Below are 22,336 nucleotides of genomic sequence, written 5' to 3'. Positions count from 1 at the left end.
CCAGGGCTGGGAAAAACAATGTGTTAATTTCTGTGAATATTATGGGCTCCTTATATCTTTAGAAAAATTACATCTTTCCAGAGAGAGCGGCCAGTTGATAATGGCCGGCACGTGCCTTGTGATTGGTTGCAGGATTACGGTCGGCGTCTCTGATTGGCTAGTCGTGTCAGTAACATGTGCTCGTCTCAAAGTTCAAGCGCGGCGCGTAGAATAAATCTGTTCAAGCTCATTAAACCTGTAGGGATGCACTGACAGACCGATGAAGTGTTGATCCTCTTGATACTGATGTCGATGCTCACATAAACACTGTATTAACTAGCATTGCATTGCGTATTTAGAATGAAAATTATTGCGTTAAACAAGCTTTAAATTGCTAATATGCTCATTAAAACAGAGAGCACTCATCCTGAAAAAAAAAAATCATAATAAAGATCATCTGGAGTTAGTTCACTAACGTGATATTATAATGAGTTTACTTGATTGTTAATTTATTTGGTAACACTATTTTACAGTGTTCTTGTTACATATGTACTAACACTTGATCCATTAATACTAAAAATTCTCTTCTATTCTATATCTATTTATACTTTTTTTTCTTAAGTACATGTACTGCGTTAGATTAAACCGGGAAGGGTCACAGCACTTGCATATTGTCGTCCTATTGTTGTTTAACTGCTTCTATTGTTCTCATTTGAAAGTCGCTTTGGATAAAAGCGTCTGCTAAATGAATAAATGTAAATATGTTACATGTACTTACTGTAGTAAAATATTCATAATTACATGCAAGTAACCCTAAACCAACCCCTATTCCTAACCTTAGTAAGTACATGTAGTTAAATAATATTATTCAGTACTTACAGTAATTACACTGCAACAAGGCGCCTTAAAATAAAGTGCAACCATTCTGACATTATGCAATTTATGTCTATTAATTTTGACATCATTTTTGATGACTAAATTGTTGATCTCAGAAGCATCGACATTGGTGGAACTTTGCCCGGTTGCATAAAGCACCTTAAGTTTTTCCCTTACGTATGATACTTAAGGGGCGATTTCCCCTTACCTAAGAGAATAACTTACGGGTGTTGCATATAATCTCTTAAACGGTTCTCTTAGGTAAGGGAAACATTTAAGTGTTTCACGACAGCCATCCTGGATTGACGTTATAAACGTCTGTTGTTGCCATAGATACGCAAAACACTAACACTAGCAATTTCGCAGTTTCATCAAATAAAGTAGGCTAGGATATCGAAATGGATAAAGGATAAAAGAAAAGCGATTTTGAAAAGCAAACTAAATCCCAATGTAACTGCAGCAAAAAAAAACAAAAAAAACAACAGAAACAGTGGGAAGAAATAATAACGGAATTGAATGAATCTTGACGCGAAGAGGACGGTTCAGGAAGTCCTTAAAAAATATGAAATCATCTCTTTGGTCGCAAAAAAAGAGCTGAGCGCTTATAAGAAAGAAGCCAACAAAACAGGTAAGATTAAGCAAGACTACGCTTTTAAGACTGTATGCACCGCACCGTGGTGAAGCGTTCGCTTTATTGCTGTACAGTGTTAAGACCTAACGATTACAAAACTGACCAACAGCTTGACCATTGCGTTTAAATGACGGGAAAGAGCCCCCGCAACCGGTGAACCACTCTACTGACAGACAAAAATTACATAAATTCAGCCATGTCGTCTTATTTTTGTCCGCGTTACTCTTAAAGGAGAACTCCGGCCAATTTTTAAGTTAATCTTGATCGTTAGACCTTTGTGAGTACTGACTATAGAAAAAAAAACGAACCGGATTGGTGCTTGCTACGCGGAGCTGCGACCGCGAATGCCCAGAGCTCCCACCCAGCTAAAACGGCAGCTATGGGGGCATGGACATAAAGAGCGTTTTTGAGCCTATTAACAGACACAAAATGCAATTAAAATGTCTGTGCAACATGAACAGGGACCCTACATGTGAACAAGATGCGATTAGCAACTTAGCCATTGTTTCAACTCACCTAAATAGTCTTTTAGACGGCAAGCTGTAGTCTCGCGCTGCAGTCCTGTGCTGTAGCCGGAAAAGGTAAACAATGTCCAGGTGGGAGGAGCGTTGATCATGTGCGACGAGTCTTCGTACATGGAATGGCATTTTTCTTCAAACGGCCCCGCTGTGTTGAGTGTGTGTAGTCATCCTTGTCAAAGTGTTCACTGCAAATGCGGTAATCTTTAGCGCGTAGTACTTCTACGGGAGTTTGCACATCAAGTTGAAGTACAACTAGCCACAACTGCAGAATCTCGAGGTCATGAAAAGGAAGACGATGAAAATTTAAGCTCTTATATTTTCGCATTCGGTTGCCACAATTCGGAAAGGCACAAACACGAACCATTTCTTCTTCACTTGTAAGCAACTCTGATCATAACTCGTCGCACATGATCAACGCTCCTCCCACCTGGACATTGTTTACCTTTTCCGGCTACAGCACGGGACTGCAGCGCGAGACTACAGCTTGCCGTCTAAAAGACTATTTAGGTGAGTTGAAACAATGGCTAAGTTGCTAAACGCATCTTGTTCACATGTAGGGTCCCTGTTCATGTTGGACAGACATTTTAATTGCATTTTGTGTCTGTTAAGAGGCTCAAAAACGCTCTTTATGTCCATGCCCCCATAGCTGCCGTTTTAGCTGGGTGGGAGCTCTGGGCATTCGCGGTCGCAGCTCCGCGTAGCAATCACCAATCCGGTTCGTTTTTTTTTCTATAGTCAGTACTCACAAAGGTCTAACGATCAAGATTAACTTAAAAATTGGCCGGAGTTCTCCTTTAAGGTTACGATTTCCAAACCTTAAGTTATACTTAGGGAAATGACCGTTAAGGGGTTTTATGCCACACTTAACGCTTTTTAAGGCATTACTTAAGTGAAAAAAACAGCATTTAAGGGAAACTCTAAGTGTTTATGACGTTTCACTTAAAGAAACCCTTAAGTAACACTTAAGGTTTTTTTCTGCAACACCCTTAGGTTTAAGGGAAACATAAGAGCGAACTTAAGGGAAAATTACATTTAAGGTGCTTTATGCAACCGTTCACTGGTCTTAATAACACTTGGTATAAAGATGTCATTAAACAAATATAATCTAAATGACATCTTCTGTGTATTCTACATTGGTTTGGGGATTCGATACGTCTGAATACTCATTATTTACATGAGCCGCTCCTAAAGTGCTTTGAGGTAGTGTGTGTTTAGACTCTGACCTGAAGCTCGTGGGATTTCCGCACTGTTTCTTGTTTGATGGTGCTCGTCATACTCGCTTTCATCTCTTCCAGCACGGCGTACAGCGTGTCGAATTCCTCCTCTAGATCCGACACCACCTGTGTGGAGTTGACCTGAAACCAGACCAAATTTAAAGGGAGAAACATCAGTTTAAACCAGAAAACAAATGACTGATTAGAATCAAAGCATACTGTAAAATAACCTTTTAAAATGAAAGAGTGTAAAATAGCCTTTTAGCTAATTCTGGCACACTATACGTTTATTTATGTATTATTAGTATGCAATGTCCCTGTTAAATAAACCTGAAATAATAAATACTGTGGCTTATTTTTCAAATGTATAAGCATCGTTACAGTAATTAAAACAGTTATTAGTTATCTCCTGCCATCATTTAAGCCCTACTGGCAACTTCCAGCGACTAGCCATTAGTGACAGGATGCAGTTTTTAACATTTAACTTTAAGCGATATCAACATGAGCAAAATAAATCATGTTTTGGTAAATAATTATTTTGACATCAAATTCATAATTGTAACATGAAAAGTAAAGATAAAATAAAAATATGAGACAAAAAAATAGAAATTATGACAAAAAACATGATTATGACATTGAAATTATGAGATACTAAGTCCTAATAATGATAGAAAATATACAATTATGAGATAAAAAGTAGAAATGATCAGATAAGCAATCAAAATTATGACAAAAAACACAATTATGACAAGTTGAATTTATGAGATAAAATAAAAAATTATGAGACAAAAAGTAGAAATTATCAGAAGTCTAAATTTAAAAAAAAAATGAGATCAGTTAAATTAAATGTGTAGATAAAGTCATAATTATGACATAAAAAGTATATTATGAGTCACAATTATTACAGGAAAAGTAAAAAACGGGATTATGACAAAGTCAAAATTATGAGACTTTTTAGGCCATAGTTATGACTTAGTATCTCATAATTCCAACTTTTTGTCAGATATGTCAGAATTATGATTTAATAATAAACCAAGTATTATGTTTTCTTGTGTGGTGGAAATTGGCTTCCATAACTATGTGACCCAAAGCAGAGCTGATTTTTTAAAACATTTTATGTGTGAAAATACATGTCTGAGCTCTTATATTGCATATACGACAATTAATTTTGTGCGTTTAGACACAAATAGCCTTTGTGTACACACACAGATTCTTCCCTCCAGAATGTTCATATTTTTATTGTTTTGTAATAACATTCATACCCGTTATTAGGCAAGCATAACTGAGTTGCTAAGTTTGACTTCGTACAGTAAACTCTTTATGCTCTTCGAAGACTCACCTGAACTCGACCCAAAGTGTGATTCAGCGTTTCAATGAAATGATTGAGCTCTTCATTTTTGTTTGCTAATGTGGTAATAATCCTCTGTAAGGCATCCTGCAAAAGAAAAAAACATTTAGTATTTGTGTGTTTGTTTTATTGCATTTATTTGTGCTATTGCTTGCGATTTATTATTTATTTATTAATTGCTGACGGTTTACTTGCTTTTAATAATTCCTTGACAACTTTTTACTTTCATTATTCATGTGATATTAAAATTGGCACTGGGAATTGAGAGATTTCACTGGTATCTAAAAATGTGGCATCATAATATCTATCGTTATATATATAATTATTGTGAATTAAAAAGATTTTGGTCATATGGGCCACCCCTATGACTTCATCAACACCCATATTGTTCATGCACTGATGTATCTGGCAAAGTGTCAATATTTCCATCTTTGTTTTGGCCATTTTTAAATCATTTTTATATGGGATATGACCCACTCGAAGGGTTCATTGGTATATTTTCAATCTCTTTCACATTCTCTATAAGGCGAAAACACACTACTTTTGTGTTAAACATTTCAATCTATGTAAACTTGTAGAGAAGACCAGGATGATTTATTACAAATGTGATATTTAACAAGGAATTCATCCAGTCTAAAGCCCAAAGAATCCTTCACTTGTTCACATGTACAGTATTTGATGACACATCAATCTTAGGTTAATCGCATCCCATATCATCACACATCACATTTTACTTCCATATTGTGTGGTCCTTTAGTCAGTAAATCTTCTTTAAAATCAAAGCACCATTTATATGCGGCTTTGGTTCCTATATGAAGCAGAAAACATCTGACCTCATTTAATATACAGCCATATCTGTCCTCTGAGGCTTGTTAGGTGTCCTATATAGCAAATCATGCGGAAACTCTCTGATGCTCTCCTTGAGGAATAACATTGGTCTTTATTTGTTTTGCAATTCACATTTATAAAAATTAATACCACCAAACAGAGATAAAAAAAAACAGAGTGTTATCATGGCATATTTTTAAGCAACTAACATTTTGCCACACCTGGCAATGGCCGGTGACTTAAGAAAATGTACCGGCATAAATGTATAAATACCTTTTACCGCCCATTAAACTGTTTTTGCAAATACAGGCAATTTTAGATTTTTAATTTTAGATAGCAGTGAAAATTCACAATTTTAATAAAGTTATCAAATGTAAAATAACAAAACATAGTCTTCACTATGTTAATTAAACATAGATTATTCCTTATTAAAATTACAAATCTTATTCAGTCAAGAGCAGTGAGTGATTTTTCTTTGTCTTTTGTTGTTTGATTAACATTAAGGGACAGTAAGATCTTTAGTAGCGCAATGGAAATTTACTTAAAAATGTGTTTTTCCTTAATAAAGGGAAACGAGGAGACATTTATAAACAAAATTATTTAATTTATTTGAATGCAAAAAAAGTACATTCAGATTTTTCTGCCGATTTTTCCAGGTGCGCCTATGCCGCGGCGAGATGAAAACATCTCAACTTTGCAGAATGCCGCAAGCGCACCGCATGTCATGTGACAAAAACCAACCGATCAGCTTCGGCTTTTCCGTGACATCGAAAGCTCGGCCGAACAGATGATCATAGCTGTACAGGGAGGGTTTTTATTTCTCATCTCCATAAATGTATCAAGTAAAGCTAATGCAAGGGCTAGAAATCAACTAATCCTTTGCTGATACTTCCTCGTCATCATGGAGAGCGCAGTTCGTGGTTGCATAGCAACAACAGACACCACTGGAGCGCAAGCGCTTGTGGAAAGAAGGAGACAGCGGCGCGGGCGCGTTTTCAATCGTGTTTTTAGCAAGGGTGTAATCCATCAGCCGGAAACTGAAGCCTCGCGGGAGCCGCCATTGTAGCAGACCAACACCTGCTGTTAGCATTCCATTGACTCCCATTCATTTTGGCGTCACTTTGACAGCGAATAACTTTACATCTGATGCGTCCAAACACTTAATTTGTCCATTATTTATTTCTAAAGAAACACGACAATGTATAAAAGGCTTCATTACTTTGTAACTTACGTTATGGCCCCGTAGAAGCCGTTTTTGTAAAAATAGGCTAACGATTGCGTCATAACCACGCACAATAGAGACATTACCGTATAGACAGGAGGAGAAACTCGCAGGCAATCTTTTACTGTCTATGAGGCAATCGGGGGGACATAGAGGCATAAAGTCAAGGAGAAGCCCATAGATAGAGAGTCCATAAAAGCAACGGGACAAAATATTTTGTATAACAACTTTTTTATGGAATCAGGTTATTCAGATTTGTCTTGGCACAGCTACTAGAAGATTTTCAACTGTCAGACTGTCGTCAAGCTCAGTTTGAGCCTGCGCAGTCGCTCAGCCATCAGACAGGAAGTGCAATAATCGAGCTTCAGTCTTCTCCGTTGAAATCAATGGGGTCGCTGTGTCCATTTCTTTTACTGTCTATGGTTTTTAGCATAGGGACGCGATATTATGCGCTGCGCTATGAAACCCATTTATTTAAGGCGCGTTTGTGTGGATCACGTAATTCTTTTTTCCACAGACTCAGGTTCAGAGTCTTTGTTCAAAAAACTGTTTTGTTAGAATTCTTTTTTTATTTGCACACGTGCACTTAAATGCAATTTACAGTTAGCACACATCTATTTTTAGTCGCAGATGCGAGTGAAATGCTCGCACTGTCTAGCCCTCTGTCACTTTAAGAGGGAATGCACGGATCCAATACAATGATACATAACTGTTTACATAACTGACTGTTTACAAGGTTACTCGCCAATATGGGCCTTTCAAGCGCAAGAAGACGTGAAAGAGAGTTCAATTCCGTATTTGCGTGTTGTTTGGCTTCGAATGTTTGCGCACAGAAAACTTTCCACACAGCGAGTGCCAATCAAGTTCCCTTTTTCTCTTGCACTTGAATATTTCATTTGGGAAGACTTAAACTTTCGTGACAATGCAGCACTGGCCCGAGCGCCATTCATGTTTGTGCACGTTCATGTTCTCACAACATTGCATTACTAGAACTCCTAAAAAAAATATTAATGGCCAGCTGGCGATTGACACCGTTTCAAATACTCGCAGACACCGATTTTTACTCTCATTTGGCGCTTGGCGAGTTTTAATTTTAGGCCTGGTGTGGTGAAGTGTTGGGTCCCAGCTTAAGACCCAAGCAATCCGATTGGTTCAAAGCACGTTTTATAGGTAATCTCTTTAGTGCCTGGTTACAAATCCAGTCGTTTGAACTACGTTTGGTTATAACGAATCATTAATGTCTTTTAACTTAAATGTTTCATATACTAGTATATAACCGAAGCTATAGATTGTGAATTTAAACATTTTTCCGATCTTAGTGTTTTTTTAGTTAGCTTAGATAGTAGCATAGCATGCAGCTATTCGATGAGCGTGCTAACGTTAGCTGAGCTTTACCTGAGCTTATACTGCCTTACCGTATTCACAGCAATTTGTAATGCAATTATAATTATGTCATTATTTTTATCGTAATAATCAGCTATATGTTGAACAAATTTTGTTATTAAAAGAACATGATATAATGTTAATTTGAGTTTATTACTATTTTTCTTATTAACAGTTTATACATTTAAATAAATGACAGATGAGAACAGATTTAGATCAGGCATAGTACTGGCATACTAATGGGGTCCTAAGCTGGGACCCATCTCTTCAGTGGGACTCATCTCTTCACCACAGGTGAAGAGAAGTATGTGTATTTCATATGTATAGGTTATTCAACACCATTCCATTTTAAGGTACCACTGGTTTAGAAAGATCAATTATCATAAAATGTGTTGTTACTGGTTAAACACCAATAATCAAAAACCCTTTAAGATTTAAGAGCAAGTGAAACACATGGTTTAGATGCTTCTGGTAAAACTGTATGGTTTAACAAGAAGTTGCATCAAAGCAGCAGATATATTGTGCTCTACTATATTTAACAGCAGGCTTTCACCAAGAATATCATTGACACGGTCAGGGCTGTGGTACACAAAAATGCAGTGTGTGACTCACTTAATGAGAAACGCAGTGACACCTCTGCAGGTTTCCATTCCAAGTTCAGTGGAAGGACAATTCTCTACTCAAAGGAAGAAAATAAAGTGAAGGGAGAAGTTTGGGATCCAGTCAGCTTGTGGATCAGCAATAGAGGTTAGTGGTTATGATTCAGAGCATCTTATAGGGAGTTTTTGTTATTTCCTTGCCCTGCTGTTTGCGATTTACTTTTTTAAGATTGTTTGCAAGTTTGTGTTTTGTGTCTGTTTCTTCCATAAATACAAATACATTTCAAATAAAAATATATTTAAATTAGCCCACCAATTTACTCATTTTAGCATGGTAATGTATATTTTAATGTACAATGTTAAACTTGGCAGACTAGGCTAGATCAGATATGAGTGCTGCTGTTGCAGAGCAAATATGGAGACTTGCTACTGCCAATAGATACGCAGACAAATTGCAGTGTGCATAAGATATGTGCTTCTGCATTAATAGGCATTCATATAATCCCATAGTAGATCTAGACAGGTGGAGCTGGGGGAGGTGGAGGGTCCCAGAGGAACTCTGATAGCATGATATAACTAGCTTACAGCGAACACTGAACTAGACTATTTAAATGTTGAGCAAGTAAGCTCATTAACTGCAGAATCAGCAGAAGCCAATCAGCTAAGCCCCATAATCATAACATCCTAAAACCTCCCCTACTAATCAGAACTAAAAATAGTTACTCAACATCATTACTGTATTTAACATAGCCAGAAAACAAGTCTTTTCATAAGGTGATGCTTAATGAAAAGACAACTTTGTGACATCTCTTTGAACTATCACAAAATTTGTGACGTTGCACAGAACAATGCAGTGAAAAACACATGATTGTGTGGCAAACAGGGCGGGGCCGAGAGCCTTGGGAGCGGAGTGAGGCCGGTGGAACGAGGTTTAATGAGAGACAGTGAGTGATCACAGTGGAAGGCGAGAGAGGGCCAAGGGCCCATACCATGAACAAACTCAGGGTTACGGGATTAGTTTTGTGATACGTGATCCGTACGGACAAGGCACCACATCGAAATGCATGTGTTTAACCATCATACAGTGAAAGTTTATCATTTGCATGGGTTTTAGGTCCTGTCAACATTCTGCAATTTTAAATCATTTGAGCACAGAAAGACGAGAAAGAGAACTCAATTCGGGCACAGAGTTACGCAAACAGTATGCTAACACCGAATTTTATTCTCTTTCTCGTATATTTGAGCTTGAACACATACAATTTTGTCAAAAATTATGTCAAAATCACTGTCTCGACTAGGGCTGGGTATGATTAATCGACGATTGATAATTGATCATTAAGAATTTTGTCGATCACGTTAATTTGTTATCGATTAAACTAATGCTGGTTGCGTAATGCGTAGTGTGAGTCTTGAAGCATGAAATGAATTTCGCTGCAGCAATTAAATATTTTACCACCCGGGGGCATATTTTGATGCCATAGCCTACTCAGTTACCTGCGAGTTTCCGTTTTGATTTCAAAGGAATCATGAAGAGGTCACGGCGAAGTGGCGTGGGAACATTTTGCTTTAAAAGACAACTTAGTTCACTGCGAACACTGCGATGCTGTGTATAAGTACAACACGGCCACGACTCAAATGATGTACCACTTAAAGGGACAATGTGTAGTTTTTTTTAGGTATTTTATTATCTAAAATCAATATTTTTATTCATAAATATGTCCTCAATGGAGTACAATTTCCTCTGCCAATGATCTGACTTATCTTCGTATATACATGTGACGGGTAGGTCCACGGAGGCTTCCATGTCGTTCCGCCGTCTTGAAAAACTATAATAGCAGAGAGGGTCAAAAAGTACTAGGCAAACGCGTTTCCACAATGCGTTTTCGTTCATTTCGACGAAGTGCTATTAGAAGACATCCTGTCATAGCTTTTTGGCACATAACAGCTACCGTAGATGCAACACGCATTTGAAAAAGCGAGGCGCTGGAGAGCATAATTCGTTTGAATGCAAAATACAATTTGACTGCTAGATGGGAGAAATTCCTAAACAATGTCCCTTTAAACAAAGTGCATCCGACCCTGGTTAATGTCGGCGATGGTGCATCCTGTTCTCAGTCTCAACCTAGCATCAAGTCGGCGTTAGCACGGAGGAGTTGCGATGCACAACGAGCAGAGAAAATTACCCAAGGGATCTGCAAGTTCATTGAGATGGATATGCTGCCCATAAGTCTTGTTTTTCGAGAACTGATCAATTTATTGGAACCAGCATATCTCATTCCGTCACAACATACCATCACCAGACTGGTAGAAACTCACTACGAAGAACGGAAGCAGCAGCTGTTAAAAGAATTGAGCACAGCTGAGAGAGACTACAGACTGCTGGACCGCTTTAACAGCTGAGAGCTACATCACCATCACCTGCAGCTACATCAGTGATGACTGGCAAATGAACTCAGTGGTCCTGCTCACAGAAAGCCTGCCAGGCTGGCATACAGCTGACCACTCGCTGAGAAAATGAATGGAGCTGTAGAGCAGTGGGGACTTGAAGACCGAGTTATTGCATGCGTTCATGACAACGCGGCCAATATTGTTGCTGCCAACAGTCCCACCAGAGTGCTCTGGATTTCCGTTGCCTGCTTTGCACACACCCTCCAGTTGGCCATAAAGACGGATTTGCGCTGTATCTATCCCCGTTAATATCAGCGGCTAGTAAACGCGTTAGCCAATTTAATCACAGCACTGCAGCAACCAAAGCGCTGCAAAAGAAACAGGAGCAATTGGGCCTCACAACTCACCGGCTTATCCAATCGTGTAAAACACGGTGGAACTCCGTGTGCGAGATGTTTGCTGGTGGAGCAAACACACCTGATTCAACTCATCAGCTCATTATCACATGGGTTAATGAGCTGATGAGTTGAATCAGGTGTTTTTGATTAGGGAGACAAAGAAAAATTGCAGTGTTGGGGGTCCTTCAGGAGCAGGGTTGGGAACCACTGCTTTAGAGCACTGCAGCGCACATACACTCACCTAAAGGATTATTAGGAACACTTGTTCAATTTCTCATTAATGCAATTATCTATTCAACCAATCACATGGCAGTTGCTTCAATGCATTTAGGGGTGTGGTCCTGGTCAAGACAATCTCCCGAACTCCAAACTGAATGTCAGAATGGGAAAGAAAGGTGATTTAAGCAATTTTGAGCGTGGCATGGTTGTTGGTGACAGACGGGCCGGTCTGAGTATTTCACAATCTGCTCAGGTACTAGGATTTTCACGCACAACCATTTCTAGGGTTTACAAAGAATGGTGTGAAAAGGGAAAAACATCCAGTATGCGGCAGTCCTTTGGGCGAAAATGCCTTGTTGATGCTAGAGGTCAGAGGAGAATGGGCCGACTGATTCAAGCTGATAGAAGACCAACTTCGACTGAAATAACCACTGGTTACAACCGAGGTATGCAGCAAAGCATCTGTGAAGCCACAACACGCACAACATTGAGGCGGATGGGCTACAACAGCAGAAGACCCCTCCGGGTACCACTCATCTCCACTACAAATAGGAAAAAGAGGCTACAATTTGCAAGAGCTCACCAAAATTGGACAGTTGAAGACTGGAAAAATGTTGCCTGGTCTGATGAGTCTCGATTTCTGTTGAGACATTCAGATGGTAGAGTCAGAATTTGGCGTAAACAGAATGAGAACATGGATCCATCATGCCTTGTTACCACTGTGCAGGCTGGTGGTGGTGGTGTAATGGTGTGGGGGATGTTTTTTTTGCACACTTTAAGCCCCTTAGTGCCAATTGGGCATCGTTTAAATGCCACGGCCTACCTGAGCATTGTTTCTGACCATTTCCATCCCTTTATGGCCACCATGTACCCATCCTCTGATAGCTACTTCCAGCAGGATAATGCACCATGTCACAAAGCTCGAATCATTTCAAATTGGTTTCTTGAACATGACAATGAGTTCACTGTACTAAAATGGCCCCCACAGTCACCAGATCTCAACCCAATAGAGCATCTTTGGGATGTGGTGGAACGGGAGCTTCGTGCCCTGGATGTGCATTCCACAAATCTCCATCAACTGCAAGATGCTATCCTATCAATATGGGCCAACATTTCTAAAGAATGTTTTCAGCACCTTGTTGAATCAATGCCACGTAGAATTAAGGCAGTTCTGAAGGCGAAAGGGGGTCAAACACAGTCTTAGTATGGTTTTCCTAATAATCCTTTAGGTGAGTGTATATTCAAGTTGATCATCTTGTAGGGGTGTAACGGTATTCGAACCGAACCGAAAAACCGCGATACAGAACACACGATTCGAATCGCGATACTCTCATTGCGTACCGAACACGCCCCTCCCCGCCCCCTGCTACCCCGGCCCCGCCCAGCCCGACTCAATGGACCTCATGTCTTATGTGTACAGTGCACAACTAATTCAGTTTTGTAGCCTAACCACCATTAACACCAAATAACAAGCTACGTGTTTTGTTACTTTCGATAATAAGCAAGGTTTAATCTTTCAAATTCTGTCTATTTGATCACGAAATTCAAACAATAAATGGCGTTTTGGCGCTCTTTGCTGTGGCGTGACAGATCGCTGTAGGCCTACTACGCTCCTCATTTCAAGCGGCAGCGCGGGGCGTGGGTAAACGCGATCATCTCTTCCTCAGTTACAGAATGGACACCTGAAGGTATGTTGACAGATGCAGTATACTTACTGAAAGGCATCATCACTCGGGTAATCGCTCAATCAGTGTTTCAGCAGCAGAAAGACGTCAAAGAAAAAACAGTATAGCTTGTCACTAGCATTATATTCACCTCAACAGGCAAGTGATTCAGTGTCCACAACTTTGGTTCCTATAAATGAACTCTTGCACTAAATAAATGCACCATGTTAGCCTATATATTATATTTTACTTAACCTGTTAATGATATCTTGATTATTTAATGTATGTTTAAAATATCTTTCATGAAAATGACAACTGTGTAAAGTATTATATTTCAATAACAAATTAGAGTAAAAACACAAGTTAATGCAAAAACTGCCTTATGTTCAGTTTACATGTTTCCATACAATGTGTTGATTATTATATCTAAAAAATAAATAGCATCTGAATTTAGGTTAAAAGTCTAGTCTACAACCTTTAATGTTATAGTAATGTGCGGCTCTCTATATATTTTACAGATTTAGCAGTTTTTTTTTATCCTTGTGAAACGTTTAATTGTAATTGAATTAGTCTAAAGACAAAGACAATTTTTTCATTAAACCACTGTTTAAAAAAAAGAAAAGAAGCAATTTTAGCTTTCTAAACCGAACCGAATCGAACCGAGACGTCAAAACCGTGGGAAAACCAAACAGTCAATTTTGTGTATCGTTACACCCCTATCATCTTGTAATAAAGATCTCATTGAGGAAAAATACGCTGTCTTTTTGTATTTTCATTGCATTTTTAATTTATAAAAATTTAAATAATGAATTTTAATATAAAAATATTAATGATTAATCGATAGTCGATCGTTAATTCTCTCGACGATTAAAAGAAAAAGAAATCTAATGTCCATCCCTAGTCTCGACGAGTATCCTCATAAACACCGTCGCTTATGACATGAACGTTTGAAAAAGTAAACGGATGCGTAGCATTATATCTGTGAATTCAGTCTTAAAGTGACAGCAGCCTAATATACCTACTGTATATAAATGTTAATCAAATAACAAAATACAGAGAGAAAATCACTTCTGTAGATTAATTATATTTAATTTATAGTGAAGACTATGCAGTGGTATTTTACATTTGATTATTCAATTTCTGTACCTGAATACAGTTAAGACGTACATGAAAAACATTTAGATACATTTAATTTGTATCTTTATTAAAATCTAATGTAAAAAAGATGTTAAATAATGTTTTTTTTAATTATTTTCTCAGCAGATTCACTCGCCTACAAAATTTAGAAAGATTTTTTTTTACACATAGACCTATTTATCTAGTGAAACTGTTTTCATTTCACATCGCAGGAAAACAAAATATCGCTATATTAGTTTTTTTTCCAATATCATGCAGCCTTATATCGGTGCAAGTCAAAGTTGCGAAGCTAGTTTATATACTTGATAATATATATATATATATATATATATATATATATATATATATATATATATATATATATCCTAGGTATAATACAGAGAGTCGAACATGTAAGCTCACATGTAGTCATTTTTAAAGCTTTATCTATTGATTCCAAATCTTATTTATATGACATATCTGTATATTAGGGCTGTCACAAATATTTTTATGTGCGTAAAACCCACAGTTAGCACAAACAAACTAAACTAAAACATACTATCCACCTAAACCCGGCACCATGGGCCTGGGACATTTACCTTTGTTGTTTTTGTTATGTTTATATGCAGACGTTGGCAGGAAGGCCAATGTTTTTATGGTTTACATTTTGTTTTGACATTAAACTTTACATTTAACATTTAGGTTTAGCTTAACGTACAAACTATTTGTAGTGACATAAAATGACCCTTTCGTCACTTAAAGAAGGTATTTCCTCAATGCAATAATGTTAAAAGTGTGTGAACCTCATGGAGGATGAGCTTCTGTTTCATGTCCCTGTTTGTTGTCTATTTTCTGTCAAGCAACAGCAAAATCATATGTAACACTATGCAGGTGAGTAAACGATGACAGACATAAAACATGAAACACAAAAAGATAAGCATGCACAGATTGCTAATTAATTCCTCTCATCACAGAGATGATCTCCTGAGATTACACAGCAAGCAAACACAAACACAAAGTCAACAATAGGGTGGAGACAGAATGACGTAGAGCAAACTATTCTGGTCAGTGTCAGACTTAAATCCTTCAAATCCAGGAGACAATGCTAGTTAAGGATAAAGACTTCTGGGCCTAATCCAGAAAGATACTGACTCTATATGCTAGAGTCAAATATACAGAATCTTTACATTATCTAGGTTTGCTTCCATTTCCTAAAACAATAGCAATCAATTGTGTCGTTTTCATTACCACAGCTAAATCTACAAATATATGTAGGGCTGTCACTTTACGTTCGAAAATCGATTGCACAATCGATCGGACCAACCAACACAAGTTTCGAAAACGAAAATAGGGAATCGATTTTAACTGTCTTTTTTTTTAACAAAAATGTGTTTTAGGTAGACAGATCAATACAGTACACAGAACATGTACGATGTTGGAAAATATCAATGTCTTTTCTGTTAACCAAATGCTTTTTAATATTCGCTATTACTTCAGTGCAAGTCAACAAGCGCGCCGTTATTTGTTGCTTAGTGACGTGTGTGTTCAAGCAAGCCAGAAATGCGCAGATTCTGCGCAATACGCTGTATTTAATATATCATGAGGACTCACGAGTTGCGTATTTGCGCTAAATCCATGCAGATTTGGTTTACACGAACTTCCCCAGCAAAGAGAGTAAACATACAGTAGAAACACGCCAAATTGGCTCGTGAAATGACAGCGTTACACGCCAAAGTTAGTTTTTATCTGAATTTGGCGGGTGTTAATTTCAATCCTTGAATGTTCCACTCCTGTTTGTCATTGTGCAAAAAACATCACGCCAATAAATCATCGGAAATATTTCTGACTTGTGCGCGTCTCAAGCGCCCTCTTTACGTTCGTCCTAATGCCTGTTGTCCGTGGATTTGACAATATTTGGTGTTGAAAATGGAAACGTCTTGGAATTTTTTTTTACAATTTTACAATCGATTCAATGAACACATATGTCTCAAAAATCGAACAGGATTTTTTCACAAAAGTGACAGCCCTACACATATCCCAACTGAAAATATTCTAAATGTTTATCAGGGTTTAATACATCAACAAATCATTTTTAGGGGAAAATCACTCACACACAAAAAATAAATAAATCAAAATCGTGAAAGATCCTGTTGATTTAATTTTTTCTTTCATATTGTAGCGGTACCTTTCAATTGAAATGGATCATCGTAAAAGATCAAATGTAGTGCGACATGTTTCTATCCACTGAATGTTGATTGGATGTTGAGATGTGAAAAGTGGATAAACACCAGATTTCATTAGCGGGATTAAGGGGGTGAAATGACCGGACAAGTTCTGCATGTTTTTTTCACCAGAAGAAAAAAAGAAATAAAAAAAGAAATCATGCACAAATTCACAGTTCAATATAAGGTATATAACACGCATTTAGAGTGAATTTCATGCTGACTTCATATCTAATTGCAGTTTAAAAACAATAATTTTTTTAAAAACCCACATCATTTACAGCACAATGAATAATCATACATCTAATAATTATGAAGTTAGTCTATTTGCTTATTAAGGAGACAACGAGATAGACGTTCCTGTCAATGAGGAACATGCTTGAGATGAAATATGAGACAATGAGACATGTGATGTGTGAGGAAAAACAAAGAAAGAGCTGAATAAATATCACATGAGCAGGCAGTTTAAAAGAAACACGGGAACTGACATTTGTCTCGATCTGTAGAGGATGTTTGCCATTCAGCTGAGTTTAAAAACATCTAAATATCACATTCGGGTTACAGTCTCTTTCCTCAACTCTGAGCTTGGTCAACACAAACTATTGACAGTCAACTGGAAACATGAGAGGGCAGAGCTGACCTACTTCAGACATACAGTATAAGTCAGATTCGATTCTAACTACTGTCTGTATTTTGCTCTTTGACCACGACAGATCCACACCCTAAACTGCAGAATCAGAGAGATAGATAAACAAAGTGATCCACCTTTGTAACAGATTTACATGCATACACGCGTGTCATTGAGCAGTTTATGGAGGCCGGTAAACCTGATCTAACTTTCCAGGGATGAAATCTGATCCCCTCACGTTTATTCTGACTACTAGACTCCGGATTAGATGAATTTTAAATTGCAGCCAAGTGAATGTCACGGCCCGCCTGTTGAAAAGTCCAACCGTTACATCATTCATACCCCGTGGAATCGGACTCCTTCACAAAAACCACAACGGCGTGACCCACTTCGTGACAATACAGTCGGATTGTGTAGTATATTCCCTGCCTCCCAGCCCTGATACAGGAAACTTGCACAAACGTGTTATCTATCATATTCAAATTATCTTCTCCAAATCAATTCAATAATCAAAACATGACAAATACAAAAGCTGCATAATAGTTACTGCATTATAATTAGTCATTCTTAAAAAATGCTTAAATTATTTCCAACCTATGCATACACTCAAGAGTAATGCATTACAGGTAACGCGAGTTACGATATCAGAATACTTTTCTCATGCTACTGGTAAAGTAATGCATTACTTTTAAATTTACAACTAAATATCGGTGTTACTTTTACAAATAAGTAACGCAACTTTGTTTTCCCATGTTGACTGACAGCTCTCCTGTCCTCATGTCGAGAGGAATCGTGAGTAAACACAGAGGAGTTGTGTGTGAACATGATGATTATTATAGTTCTAGACTAAAGTACGCATGCATTTTTCATCTCACTTGCACAAAAACAGATTCAGTTTCCTCAAAATGAATAGTAAACATGGAAATGCAAAATCAGAATATTATGCAAACCTGTAGAATTAGCCAACTATGTTAACACTAAATATACTTTATGTATTTAATCTCACATTATTAAACAAATGACTTTCCGAATATCCAATTCAACCACACTAATAAACAAAAATGACTAGTTAAACATCACATTGTTTCATTTTTTGTTAAACTTTCTTCTCCTGTGTCCTATTGTTCATCGATCCAGAATAGCAGCACAGCGGATGGGTGTTTGAGCCGCGCTCTTTACCGTCCAGGTGTACATTTGCATTTCCTTAAACCTGAGGCTTATTCACTTCACCTTTGAAATGAAAGGGCCTTTACATTTACCAAAAATAGAACTTTTTAGTTATTAAAAACAAGAATTAGAGGGAACTTTATTGCCAAGTAGTGTTTTACACATACGAGGAATTTGCTTTGGTCATAAGATGCTACACGCAGACAAACATACAGCTGACATAAATAAATATAAAAAATATGTATAAATATGGAATGGACAATGCAAGTTATATAAGAATAATAAAAAATAGAGACAAGTAATAAACAAACAAACCGTGCTCAGGTGAGAAAAAAAGTAATGCAAAAGTTAAGTAACGCATTACTTTTTTAGGGAGTTAACGCAACACTGTAACACACTACTTTTAAAAGTAACATTCACCAACACTGCTCAAGATAAAGATCACTTTGACAGCTAGCAAAGGTCTCAGCTGCCAATAATATCACACAGGGATGTTGTCATTCATATAAAGTGAATGTGATCTGTAAATGTTAGTGTGCGCAGACTCTTCATTCCTGCCTGATGTCACTTCCCCTCTCTTTATCTACTTCTACTAAGTAAACTTGGGAGCGCAGACGTGCTATGCAATTACAAACCTATGACTGAGATACAATATTTACTAATCTTATGTAAAGCAACCTGTTGCTGCAGTAATGCTGGTTAAATATCATTTCAAATCTACTCCCTCATTATATAATGTATATCGTTTATATAACCAATACAGCATTTATATATAGCACAGAATATATTGGTATTATGCAACAAGGGATCAGTATAATACAACGTAAGACAAGACATTAAGGTAAAATGTCTACAACAAAACATATGGGATTGAGTTTCAGCCTTATTCTAACATCAATCTTCCAGTTTTCTTTACAGCTACAAGTCAAACACTATTTCTAAAACGGCATCTAACTTCAATGTCATAAAGGCCACAACCCCAGATAACATTCACAGTGAATATGCATACTGTATTCGTTTTATAATTCATTGGTGTGAATGAAAAGTGTCTATTTACAGAGTCGTACGATTATTAACGGTGCTGCGCATATGAGCGATGATAGTGTAATAAACACATTAGTGTTCGATCCCAAATGGACCGCGGAGAAATGTCAGTTAGCTACTGGTTTCCAAACACTTTAATTATGTGCCACTTACTTTCTGAGAGTCCATTACGAGGTCCCCAAAATAACTGAATTCAGTTCATGAACAGTGAGAATGTCGGCTGCAATGAAGGCGCCCGATGATTCCCTTTGGAACAAGGAGGAGTATGACTGCGCATGCGCAGTGTGTGCGGCATGACGTCACCAAAGTGTGGGCTCGAGGAGGGATTGCACGGGTCGGGTGACGGTCGGGTTACAGACCAGGGCACAGATCTCATTTGGCTGTACAGCTAAAATATAATGTCAGTAGACTAGTTGCTATATTGATTGAACTGTGATTAGGGAGACGCTCCTCATGGAGGAGGTCCGTCCATGATTGAACAGGGAAGTTTGTAGTGCCCATCTAAATGAACTTCTGGTCGCTTGGAACAGGCCAGGATTTGAACATTGGACAATAACCCCAAACTGGAAAGAATGAATTAGATGTATGCATGACTTAAAAAAAAAGCCTTTTAAACTTAAAGGTAGTGTAGGCAATTTTGGAGAGGCTATCAATAGCAAGCTAGCATTGAAAGCAAAAAAGCCACGCCTCTTTCAAAACGCACACAGCAGAGTCTGCAAAGTGTCACAGGAGACATACATGTGTTATGTAGCTGTTAGTGCAAGTATAAAATCTGCAGAGTTACAAAGGTCAAAGGGTCTAACCTTAAGAGATAATGGGTGTGTTCGACATCGGCTGCATGTAACCGATCGGCGAGACTTGCCGCGTGCAGGCGGGGAGGAGCTGCAAACAGAGACGTGAGGTTGGACACTTTCTGGTTCCCGTAGTGACCGCTCACGTGGTGTTTGCATACTTTACCACAGCTGAAGTGAAATAAATGCAATATTTGCAAAATATACAGATGTTTCAGAGACATTTCCATTCAATACTTTTTGTAGCCAACTGCTTTATACAGCGTCTGTTTGAACAAGAATAAAGTTACAACAATCAATGAAGTGGAATCAACGTTTTCTTTATCAGTTTTATTTTGATAAACATGACACAATATGACATCGTGACTACATGAAAATAGTTATAAAAAATGATTTGTGAGCTTTCGTGGAACTAAAGGTGTGAGAATAAACACGAAACACATGTGATCGTTGTCATGCGGTGAATCCGGCCAATCGTGGCACAGTAGTGTCGTCATCAGAGCTCGTTCAGCTGCTCTTGAGAATCTGAGTTCTCCTGCTCTCGATTCACTCTCGCGCTACTTTAATGGCGTACGTCAGTCATGTGGCGTCGGCGCTGCATCAAGTCAGACAAAATTTCTAACCGGCATGCACTGCTTCAAGTCAGCCACCAATCGGTCTGCGCAGAACTGCATGAAGACGAACAAGCCTAATCCTAAAACGCTTTTTTCAAACACGCCCCCCACTGCCCAAATGTAAACGCAAAGAAAGAAGGCATAACTTTTATTCTCGCTGTAATATTGTTGCCGCCGGCGCCGCCCTGTTGTGGAGACGCTGTGTTTTTCGCTGCGAAAGCCAAAATACTTTCCCAGACAGCTACTAGATCCGGCCCACATCTGGTACACCTGGAATCCACACAGCCCGGATGTGGGCCGGATCTGGGCTAACACTATGTTGCTGTCTGGGTTGTTTGGCCTTCCAAAAGAGGACACAATTAGAAAACAGTGCTTAAGCTTTATTTACAACACTGTTCCAGAACAGTACAGCTAAAATTTTCGAGTGTGTGCTGCGCATTTTTCCGAGGACTGTTTCCAGACCTGCGAGAGTTGCTACAAAACACCAGCTGTGCACAAAGGCTGACTCTAAAAAGTGGGCCATTCCATCTTTACAATTGACCCTTCGCAGGGAGCTTGATTGACAGGTGATCTGACCAATCATACTTCGCCATCCGCCATTTTGTCCAACAAAGCAGTCAGGAGAGTTAGTAGATTAACATGGGAGGATTTGAACTTGAAAAACTGAATATACTGACGCCTTTCCGCGGTTAAAACAACATTCCTTCTTATGTTCATTCATGTTTATTTGATGCTATAAATGAACTAGAAGGAAGAGATGATCGGTTCACGACCAGCTTTAACTGAGGCTCTACAGCGATCTGTCACGACACATTAAAGAGCCACAAAACGGTATTTATTGTTTAAATTTCTTTTTAAAAATGACCAAATTTGAAAGGTGAGACTTTGTTTAATATGTCTAATATCAAAAGTAACCGAAAAGTAACCTGGTCTGTCCTGTCTGTCAGCATATTGTCAGTCTCTGATCCGCGATGTATTTTTCACTGCGTGAGAACATGGTGTGTGCGTGAGAGCGGCGTAGCTTGTCGGACATAGCGACAGTAACTAAGGGGGGCGGGTCTTCGCGAAGGGTCAATTAGGCCTACATTCTGGCGCTTCTGATTCTCACAGCTTGTAAGTATAGCCTATGTTTTCATATTTTAAGAATTTGCTATTGACTATTCAAACACGAGTTTTTAGCAGTATAGAGTAGGCTAGCGCATGCTTGTTATTTCTACGATCACAAATGACATGGTTTTATGTTTACATAGTGTTCTCACACCCGTAGTGCAGTGCAACGCGTAAAAAGACAGTATAAGTCATTATAATCAGTAATTGTCGACAATGAAATAAAACCTTACCAATCTGATATCTGTTCTAGTCGCACTGGCTAAGTTGATCGGTCAGCTTGGTCATCTGCATTCTCCGGTTCAAATTGAAAAGGTAGTACCAACATTATCACCTGTCATTATTGCGTTGGGAGCTGATGTTCCAAATATGGTAAC

General features: G+C 38.2%; 1 protein-coding gene across 3 annotated transcripts in view; it reads right to left on the bottom strand.

Annotated features, from left to right (window-relative positions):
• The window catches only part of fsd1l (fibronectin type III and SPRY domain containing 1-like), a 62,478-nt gene extending 42,772 nt beyond the window's left edge, over positions 1-19,706 (bottom strand). For all 3 annotated transcript variants that reach the window (XM_077206806.1, XM_077206808.1, XM_077206807.1), the window contains exons 1-3: positions 19,601-19,706; positions 4,561-4,656; positions 3,231-3,362 (exon numbers count right to left, since the gene is read on the bottom strand). In XM_077206806.1, the coding sequence (XP_077062921.1) occupies positions 3,231-3,362; positions 4,561-4,656; positions 19,601-19,615 (243 nt within the window). In that variant the 5' untranslated portion in view covers positions 19,616-19,706. The remainder of the gene's footprint in view (positions 1-3,230; positions 3,363-4,560; positions 4,657-19,600) is intronic.
• Positions 19,707-22,336: the final 2,630 nt, after the last annotated feature.

Source organism: Siphateles boraxobius, unplaced genomic scaffold (genome assembly GCF_051911475.1).
Source record: "Siphateles boraxobius isolate OS27281-9 unplaced genomic scaffold, OSU_SipBor_1 56, whole genome shotgun sequence".
Classification (NCBI taxonomy): domain Eukaryota; kingdom Metazoa; phylum Chordata; class Actinopteri; order Cypriniformes; family Leuciscidae; genus Siphateles; species Siphateles boraxobius.
Note: the sequence above shows the minus strand (reverse complement) of the source record. Positions and strands in the feature narration are given on the sequence as shown.